Genomic DNA, 9,627 nt, shown 5'->3' on the forward strand with positions numbered 1-9,627 from the left:
CTCTATAAGTAAGCCTTGACTTCTCTAGATTTCAAACTTTACAAAAATTCGACGCGGAGGGAGCGAGAGATTCTTCAAGAGATTCAAAGGTGCCATTTCTGGATTATTCTATTTTCTCTTGTTCCTAATTAGGGTTTCTGATTAGGTTCTTCGATCATTAGGGTTACTTGTTGTTTGAAATTAAAGTCTGCTTTGGGGGATTTTGGGTATTGAATATGTGTGTTCTTGATTCGGTGTTTGAAATTGTTGGTTCCTTTTTGAAGTTTACGGTTTATTTATCGTTTTCGTTTCAATTAATTATTTTTTCTCGCGTTGTTATGATTGCGATTATTTATCAACTTAAAAACCAATTTAGGATTTTTAGACGTACAAGTTTCGATGGAACTGTTTTTTTATGTCACTAGTTGTGTAATAATTTCAAGGTCATTCCTATTTCGATAACATTTGTTGAATTGTGGTTATGTTTGTTTGCTGATAAAATGCAAGGAAAACACAGTTTCGTTCATGGCCTATATTATGAGCATGAGCTTGATCAAACATATGAATTCTGCATAAGACGTGTGGTTTGATTATGTTTTCTTTAGTTTCTCAAATGTTGCCCAGGTGGCTAAAGCGAGGTGGTTAATATCTGCATGAAGTTGTGTTAATGAAAGTTAAATGTTGTCTATTTTTTGTTACTTGGATGATTGATTCTGATGAGTTGGTTGTGTATAGATGGCACGTACCAAGCAAACTGCTCGTAAGTCTACTGGAGGAAAGGCACCGAGGAAGCAGCTCGCTACCAAGGTACCTTTTTTCTCTTTTATTCCATCAGGTCTAATTAATTGTGTTTTGGCGGGCGTAACTTGCATTAAAATGTGTTAATCTGTTAATTAGAAATCTCTTTTGTGTGTTAATAGGCTGCTCGTAAGTCTGCCCCAACCACTGGTGGAGTGAAGAAGCCTCACCGTTACCGCCCTGGAACTGTTGCTCTTCGGTGAGTTATAGAAAACTGTTCCTTAGAATGGGCTGTGAACTTGTTCATCGATTGTTTCTGATTAGGTATTTTGTTATTAATTAACTAAATGTTAATATGCTGATGTTATGCAATGCAGTGAAATCCGTAAGTATCAGAAGAGTACTGAGCTCCTGATCAGGAAACTCCCTTTCCAGAGGCTTGTTCGTGAAATTGCCCAGGATTTTAAGGTATGATTTATTGATTCGGTAGTTATTATCTTGATAGTGTTGATGGATGTGGATTTGGTGTTTCGATGCTAATGATAGTGCATTTTCTATTTTTTTGGTGTGCAGACTGATCTGCGTTTCCAAAGCCATGCTGTCTTGGCATTGCAAGAGGCAGCTGAGGCATACCTTGTTGGGCTGTTCGAAGACACCAACCTTTGTGCCATCCATGCCAAACGTGTCACCATCATGCCCAAGGATATCCAGCTGGCTAGGAGGATCAGGGGTGAACGTGCTTAAGGGGCACATGCTGAAAGGGGAGAACACTCTTCTTTGTATCGGTAGCAGCAAAGTTTAGGTAGTTGATAGATAGGTTTGGTGGTAGTGGTGTAAGGCTGCCGTGTGATGGTTGGGTGTGTAGAAGGCTGTGTGATGGTGGTGGGGGTTAGCAGAAGGTGTTTTATCTTGTGGGGAACCTTTGATATATTTTATTCCGTTGTAACTCTGTTTGACCGATTGTCTTTTCTTTCGTGACATGAGGCCACAAGGAAGTGGTTGCATGAACAAATGCCTATATTTTTGATCTAATTCGTAGTTTAGTTCTGTTAAATCTCGAGTTTTGATCAGTTTTTTGTTGTCTACCGGGAAGATGTTGGCGAAACGAATTTTTGGTTTGCGTGTGCTTCGGGCCTTCCTGCGGTAGGTGTTTTACGCCAACTATGGTCTCAGCGTCAAAATTGGCGGTGGGTGGTTATGTTGGGATATGGGAGAGCTACTATTGTGTGTACGTTGTCTCTTTGCGTTATTCTCGAAAGGCGCCGCCCGTTCGGACGCGTGCCGCCTTGTCGGGGTCTTGTCTAGGTGATTGGGCAGCCTATTATTGGCTGTTTGGTGATTGGTATTTTCGGTGGTTCTGGTTGGCCATTTTTATTCACGACAGTTAAAATAGCCCCTGTTTACTCAACGCATCTTCTCAGGAGGAGGGGGATGGGATGGTAGAGAGATAATCAAGAGTAAATTTTTTTATTTTTAAAACTAGAGTTTTTATATCCCTTTAAAAATTTTATTTTAAAATTATTCAATTAAAATATTTAAAGAGATTCAATCACTTAAATATAATTTTAAAATATCTTCTGGGGGTTGATATGGAACAAAGCATCACTTGATGATGTAAGGGTTGATTCGGTGCAAGTCCGTAACAATTGAAGTTGACTGTTAACCTGATTAGCCTAATAATAATAGTAGATATGATTGTAGATTTGATCACGGTTTTAAAACTTGATTTGATTGAGGGTCGTCTCGCAATAAGGTCAATAAGATCTGGATTATGTGTGGGAGGGTTAACTTTAATATAAAAATAAAAATAAAAATAATTATAATTTTAAAATTCAATTAAAAAGCCAATTCGAGACAATATTTAAGTTATTAGTTGAAATGGTTAATTCTTTAAGTTGATTTTGATTTTATAATTAAAATTATTTTAATATTCAATATATATAAATCAAAGAAAAAAAATAATATCTGTTTTTTTAAAATATATAAGTTTGATAACAATATATATTAAGAGTAAAAATTATATTATATTATGTTTTGTTCATTATAACAAAAAATTAATATAAAAAACAACCACTTCATCTTGTATATTATTATTAAATATAATTTTAATTTTAATTTTTTTATATTGTATTTTATTTCTTTTATTCTAAAACAGTAACCAAACATAATATTTATGTAGCCTGTAATGAAAGGCTAGGCTGTATTATGATTTATTTTGCATGCAAAAAATTATCATATTCTAATCTTATCGCATATTTTAAGTCTTGGTTATGATTTATTTTGTAAAAATGAATCTCATTATAACATATTTTCAAAATTTATTTTTTAAAATCACAATTAAAAATATTTTAAACTTATTATTTTAACCGCCAAAGGTATCGCAAGGGTTGGTGTGGTTTGTGCTGTTGAGACTCCCGAGTTTCGGAGCTTGAAAGGATTAATAAGCTATGTACTTCTTTGTTTCAAAAGAGATTTTGGATATCCCGGCTGGCGGCTCTTGCATGTCGAAGAACATAGCAAAATGTGATACTTTCGCTCGGCCATACACACTAAGGCCGTGGAAGTCAAGAATGGAATCCCTGAGAAATACAAGTCATGTGATTGCAGGGGAGCTTGCTGAGCCAAGAGCTGCGCAATCAGGGTTTACATAATAGCTACCGTTAGGCAATAGCTGGTAAGTTTAGCTAAACCCCCCCTTTGTCAATGCTTCCAATGATTAAGGTAGTTCAACTATTCGATCAAATGCCCACAAAAGACTTGGGTAGCTTAGAACCCTGTCACAAATGCCTACTGGAGAAAAGGTAGCATCCATGAACGCGCTGCCTGCCGCCCCCCACCCCCCAAAAAAAAACAAAAAAAAAAGAGCTCTCGCATCAAAGCCTAAGAGGACGGTAGTATCATGGGCATCGGTTATTCGTGTGCTTATAAATGATCATGTGGAGTGCTGTAACTTGGATGCAGAGATATGAGAGATTAGAAAGGTTTTACATTTAAATTAAGCTCCTTGAGTAATGTTAGGATAGGGAGGGGTAATTAACATGCATAAGGTCGGATGGGATGCATTTGAAAAGCTTAATATTACAATTTACATGTAATGTTAAAACGCATTTTCACTACTCTAACTGTCATTTGCTAAAAACGCTGGTTTCTAGCCTATGTTTAGTCTTCGGCAGGGCATGCGTGAAAGAGGTTGATTTGGAAGCATTGATGTTATCACATTCTAAGATAATTTATAAGGTTACGCTACAGTTTTTCCAGTCATTGTTCCAGGTTTTCCTGCCTGCTCTAGTCTTTTGTCTATCAAAAAAGCCAAAGTCTTGCAGCAGCTGTTATAAGAAAATGGTTTTGATCCTCTTGAATCACATGTGGTGTCTTGTTTATATTGTGGAGAACATGTGTCATTTAATCTAGAGTTAACTCGCTTTAATTGGATTGAATTGCAACATTCCTTTGCTTATTGTGTAGCAGAAACCTTCCTTTTCTACTTCTCTCTGCAGGAGCTCAGAGGAACGTTATTTCCTGGATATTGTATGTTTGAAGCGCTTTCACTTAAAGATTACAGGGAAGATAACTTGTTTACGAACAGAGATTGTACAAGGCAAGTTCCTTCTATAGTTCATGAATTATCCAAAGATAGCTTATTTGAAGAGGAGAAGAATCAATTAGCATCTAAAGCTGATTATTTTTCCCTACATTTATTGCTCACGTCATTCTGTGCAACGGGGAAGAAGTAGTCACAGTGGCCATCAAGAAGTTGAGAGGTAGTAACAGTGACAAGAGCATCTCTTCCGAGGTTCCTTGACAAATGCTCTTCATCTTCTCATTTAAAACCCTCACTCCTGGATATGGAGAAATGGCTCTTTAATGTAAGTAGCTTTTATATATATGAATATTAAGGGATTATGTCATAAAAGTTAAAAAAATTATAAATATAATCACAATAGGCGGGGGTTTGTATAATAAAAAAAATCACCACCTAGTTATCAAATATACTAAAAGAGATGGGAGAATCACTATATAGACTGTAATGGGCATCTAGACTGCACTGTTTACATCAACAATGCATGGTTTTTTCTTAATATTATTAGTGGTTATCAAATCTTTTTTTCTATGCAATTTCATTATCCCAAGTTAGCATGATTTTATAATGTGTTGGGGTTTCTTTTTATATACATGCTCTCGTATACATATAATATCGATGAATATATGAATGTTGAATTAAATATTGATTTTGTGAAATAAAGCTTTAATTACTGTTAAAAATTAAAATTAAAAGAAGAAGACTTATTTAAAAAAACAAAAACAAAATAGAATCCATTTAGATTATATAAAACTTTAATTTAATCCCTAAAACTTCAATTTATCTATTATTTGGTTCATGTTGTTTTACCATTTTATATTTTAGTTAAAAACTTCATTATTTTTCATGCTTTAGTCTTTGGATGATTATTGAAGTTCTTAGGGTGTTTTTAAGATTTAACAACTTGAACCCTGTATATATTTTTTTTTTATCACTAAAGAGATGATTAAAAACTATCACATCAAAAGATTTAAGTAGAGAACGTGTTGCGTACTTTTTTTATTATTAAAAAAACCCCCTAATCATTGCTTTTTTTGCCGGGCCTAAAAGTATTTAACTTTTATATATATATATATATATATATATATTTTTTATATATAAATCTTAATCAATATCTTTTTATTTTTTTAAATGTGTAGTTTTAGTTTTTTTTTTAAATAGTAATTAATCTTTATAATTATTATATTTTAATTTCATAATGCTTCGAGAAAATTATTATAATTTATTCACAATCATTCCCTCCCTACTCTGTTTCATATAAACAAGTTGCATGTATAAAACATTTGTTATGAGCAATGAGAATTAATATTTAAGATAGAAAGAGTATAGAATAAAAAGAATAGTAAGTATAAAATATTTACATCCATCGTTTGCTTTTATTAGAAAGATTAGTTTTTCATTTTAGTATGCAATTAGCGTCAACAACTTTTTATTTATTTATTTATTGGTTAATATATGTTTTTAAATTATTTTATTGAGTATAAAGATCATCTTTTGATTTTTAATTTAAAAAATCTTCATTGACTCAAACACATTTATAACACAAAGGTTTTAAAAATTAATTTGAAAGCGTGGGTCATAGGCCCAGTGGCAAAACTAAAAAAAAAAAGATTTTTTGGTGACAGCACGAGAGGAGGCTTCCTCCTATGGGCTATGGCCACGTACCTACCTGACACCGACTATTGTTTTTGAAAGCAGCATTTACAGAGAATGATTCAGTTCTTGGAATTCTTCGCCGGTCGTGTCATGCCGGCTATGAAGAACTATAATTTAACACGAGCTGACGGGGCCAATATCAACAACTCAACCAATTTCTTACCAGAGAGCCAATAAAAGATATTTTTAAATTGATTTATATATTAATTAAGATTTAATCTTCTTCCTAAATAATATTAAGAATGCATCCTTGACATCATCTAGTAAATTGAGAGATCCTTGTCTTGAAGTTTCCAAATCTAGAAGATGCATGATAACTAACAAGGAACAATTCAACAACGTTGTCATCCAAACAGAACCTATGCATTAGCTGGTTATTTCCTAGGTAATTCGTTTCCTTTCTTGCACCTTATTTCCTTGAAGATTCCATGCGTTATTTTCTCTTTATTATGCGTATATCTTTGAATGTTTTTCTTGTTTTGGAATTTTTTTTTTTTTGGCTTTGAATGGTTCTTTTGTTTCTTCCTCTCTTTGCCTCTTGAACTTTTAATATATTATTCTGTGGTTTCATGCATATATTTGGCGTGGTTTCAAAGTCCCTGGAGATTTCTATTAAATTAAGAACCCTTCCTTGACTGTATCTAGGCCATTTCTGCTTCGAAACATAGCAAAGGGAACGAGCAAACATACGAATCAATCTAAAACCTATCAAGTCCCTCCAACAACAGCCCTGAAAGATCACATACTCATCTGAGGTAACAATCCTGTTTTCTTTTTCATTTTTTTTTCAATTTCCTGTGTTCCGGCCTTTGTTGTTATTCAATATCTATGTAGGATTGTATTGATTTCTCCATTGACTGTACACAAATGTCTAATACGGGGCAAAGAGATTTTTGTGCTTAAATTCTCATAATTCTGATAGAAACCAAACAAGACTTGCAGGATATTATTTGTTTGATCATTTCTTTGATTTGGTTAATCATGCTATTCCCAGAACTTTTTAGAAAATTTTGATGTGTATTTTATTATAAAATTTAGCTCTTTGTTGTATAGTCTGATCCTACTTTTTTTTGTTTGCTCAGTTTCTGTATTAAAACGTACACATTGAGCATTTGAGTTTCCTATTTGATGATTGACAATGGATTTTGGCTGCTCACTTTTTAGTTTTATTCCTTGGATTTCCTCCCTTTTTCTATTTCCCCCTTGCTATTTCTTTCCTGTTCTACATCAAATTCTCCTTTCCAATCACCGCGCAATAGTTCAGAATTTGAGTCAAGGTAGTTCATATAATAATCATGTGTTTTTGTTCTCTGTCGTGGCTAGAACGGAATCTTTAAGAGTTGCAAAGATGCAACAAGATAAGGGGCAAGTTGAAGGGGAGCTGAGGAATTTAAAGCAGAGGCTGGATGTAGCAGAAAGGGAAAGAGATGGAGCACGTGATGAGCTTAAAGAGATGAAGAAGGTGGCCGATGAGTCAAATTCCAGGTTAAAAGAAGCAATGTCTAATGGGAAGGTTGCTGATATATTTGTGGAACTCAATTCAGTAGTGGAATCATTGTCAAAATCAAATCAAGAGTTGAAGATCAAAGACATGGCTATCACATCCTTGAAAGCTGAAGTAGGAAAGCTACGAGAGGCGGAGGCCAGATTGCTAGAGAAAGATAACTCTCTGGAAAAACTGAACAAAGAGTTAAGTAATGTTAAATCAACCGAGGCACGTACATTGGATTTATTATCCCATAGCAAGAAAAGAATTCAAGAACTTGAGGCTGAGGTACAGAAAGGGAACGAAGCAGAAACGAAGTTGCTAGATTCATTTGCCGCCCAAACGAAGCAGCTTGAGCAGACCAAGATACTGCTTGAAGAATCGAAGCTTGAGATTACTTCCCTTCGCAAGCAGGTAGAGGAGTTGGAGAAACATGATGGAGATCAAGGTTCATTGCAAAAAGAATTAGAGAGTCTCAAGTCTGAACTTCACCTGGAAAGACAGAACCGGACTCACGCTCAGGAGGGCGAAAAACATTCGCCATCGAAGACCAAGAGTCTACTCGAGGAGATGGAATTGCTTAAACGTGAACTGAAGCTAGCAAATGAAGCAGAAGAGAACAGCAAGAAGGCAATGGATGGCTTGGCAATGGCGCTAACAGAAGTTGCAACAGAATCCACTCAAACAAGGGAGAAGCTCAGGTTAACCCAGGAAGAGCTGGAGCGCTTCAAAAAGGAGGCAGAAATCTTGCAGGAGAACATAAAAAGCTTCGAGGGCAAGTATACAACTCTTTTGAATGAAGAAAGGAAAGAAGCGGATCGATATAGAAAAACAGCAGAGAGGTTGCAAATAGAGGCTGAAGAGTCGCTTCTGGCATGGAACGCGAAAGAGACGGGCTTTGTCGATTGTATCAAAAGAGCTGAAGAGGAAAAGTCATACGCATGTGAAGAGAACAATAAACTTCTTGAATTGCTTAGAACAGCCGAGAACATGAACAAGATAGCTAAACAAGAGAACCAGCAGGTGCGCGATATACTTAAACAGGCCCTGAATGAAGCTAATGTTGCAAAAGAAGCTGCCGGAATTGCCAGGGATGAAAATTCCCAACTCAAAGACGTCTTAGCTGAAAAAGACAATGCTTTGGTTTTCATTACTCAGGAGAACGAAAACCTTAGGATCAATGAAGCTGCAACTCTCGAGCAAATTAAAGAGTTGAAGCAGTTTCTCTCTGAAGCATCGGTGAGGGAGCTTAAAGTAGAAGATAAGATAAACCAACTCAAGGAAAAGCCACAGAATGCAGAGGAGAAACAGGACAAAGACGGCAAGAAACTGGGCCGTATGTGCAGTTTCAGTCTTAAAGAGGTAATAATTCCAAACAAACACAGGGATGTAGATGAGAACAACAAAACTACAGATAAACAAAAAACCAATGATGAGGATGAGGACTCTGAAAATCCTGATCTACTTAGGGGATCAATATTTGATAAGCAAGCAGAATCACGAACCGAAGCAGTGCCTCGCAAGAAAAAATTCACAAATAATGTCGGAGAAGAAACAAAACCGGGTGATTATGACCAAATAGACGGGGTTCATACCAATGATCCAGAGAGTGAAAGACACTCTACGAGAAAAAGAGCATATATACGAAGATTTGGTGATATTCTACTGAGGAGAGGAGGATCACACAGAAGGGGACAATCAGTTGTTGATGAATAACCATTTTTACTTGTTGTCTACATGCATTTAATTTTGTTCCAGTGGTGTACATAGTTTATCTTTTTTCACAAGGCAAAAGTTCACCTGATCACCTCACAATGTGAGTGATTTTTTCTCATTATCCACTTGGATTACATTATTACCAGAAAAAAGTTGAAAGACTTGAGGCTTCGAGGTTCTAATGCCTTTTCAAAGGATCAAAGATAGCGTTTTGAATGCTATTTTATTTAATGATGCAATGCGACGCTTTTACTAATTCTCTTACTTCTATATGTTGCCTTCTAGTTGAGCAAATCATTCTAGGGAAAGGGCTATATTCATATTCAAGACTTTATGAATTTGTTCTCTGAATCTGAATGCTTGCGCATGCATAGAATCTCTTTTTTTTTTTTTTTTTTTTTTTTTCTGGTTACAATGCAGGGACTTTTCTGTTGAAGCTTCTGCTACTTTTCTTCCTCCATTCTTGGGAAGG

General features: G+C 35.3%; 2 protein-coding genes across 4 annotated transcripts; both read left to right on the plus strand.

Annotated features, from left to right (window-relative positions):
* On the plus strand, positions 1 to 1,771 carry LOC118031237 (histone H3.3). Its single transcript, XM_035035594.1, has 5 exons — positions 1 to 89; positions 715 to 786; positions 900 to 976; positions 1,095 to 1,185; positions 1,291 to 1,771. The coding sequence occupies exons 2-5, from the start codon at positions 715 to 717 to the stop codon at positions 1,459 to 1,461; spliced, it is 411 nt and encodes a 136-aa protein (XP_034891485.1). The 5' UTR covers positions 1 to 89; the 3' UTR covers positions 1,462 to 1,771.
* Positions 1,772 to 3,101: 1,330 nt separating this feature from the next.
* LOC118031247 (uncharacterized) lies at positions 3,102 to 9,386 on the plus strand. Of its 3 annotated transcripts, XM_035035615.2 has the most exons (4): positions 3,102 to 3,391; positions 4,215 to 4,583; positions 6,599 to 6,708; positions 7,277 to 9,386. In XM_035035615.2, the coding sequence occupies exon 4, from the start codon at positions 7,302 to 7,304 to the stop codon at positions 9,153 to 9,155; it is 1,854 nt and encodes a 617-aa protein (XP_034891506.1). In that variant the 5' UTR covers positions 3,102 to 3,391; positions 4,215 to 4,583; positions 6,599 to 6,708; positions 7,277 to 7,301; the 3' UTR covers positions 9,156 to 9,386. The 3 variants fall into 3 exon arrangements, with proteins under 3 accessions (XP_034891506.1, XP_034891494.1, XP_073265315.1); XM_035035603.2 differs by lacking the exons at positions 3,102 to 3,391; positions 4,215 to 4,583 and adding an exon at positions 6,062 to 6,338; XM_073409214.1 differs by lacking the exons at positions 3,102 to 3,391; positions 4,215 to 4,583 and having other exon boundaries at positions 6,451 to 6,708.
* The last annotated feature ends 241 nt before the right edge of the window (positions 9,387 to 9,627 follow it).

The sequence above is a fragment of the Populus alba genome, chromosome 5, assembly GCF_005239225.2.
Source record: "Populus alba chromosome 5, ASM523922v2, whole genome shotgun sequence".
Lineage (NCBI taxonomy): Eukaryota > Viridiplantae > Streptophyta > Magnoliopsida > Malpighiales > Salicaceae > Populus > Populus alba.

Excerpts from the sequence above, each read along its gene's own strand:
- LOC118031237 (XM_035035594.1), top strand. The coding sequence starts at position 715 with ATGGCACGTACCAAGCAAACTGCTCGTAAGTCTACTGGAGGAAAGGCA. Across the intron at positions 787-899 it reads GGAAGCAGCTCGCTACCAAG|GCTGCTCGTAAGTCTGCCCC; the intron begins GTACCTTTTTTC and ends GTGTGTTAATAG. Across the intron at positions 1,186-1,290 it reads AAATTGCCCAGGATTTTAAG|ACTGATCTGCGTTTCCAAAG; the intron begins GTATGATTTATT and ends TTTGGTGTGCAG.
- LOC118031247 (XM_035035615.2), top strand. The coding sequence starts at position 7,302 with ATGCAACAAGATAAGGGGCAAGTTGAAGGGGAGCTGAGGAATTTAAAG.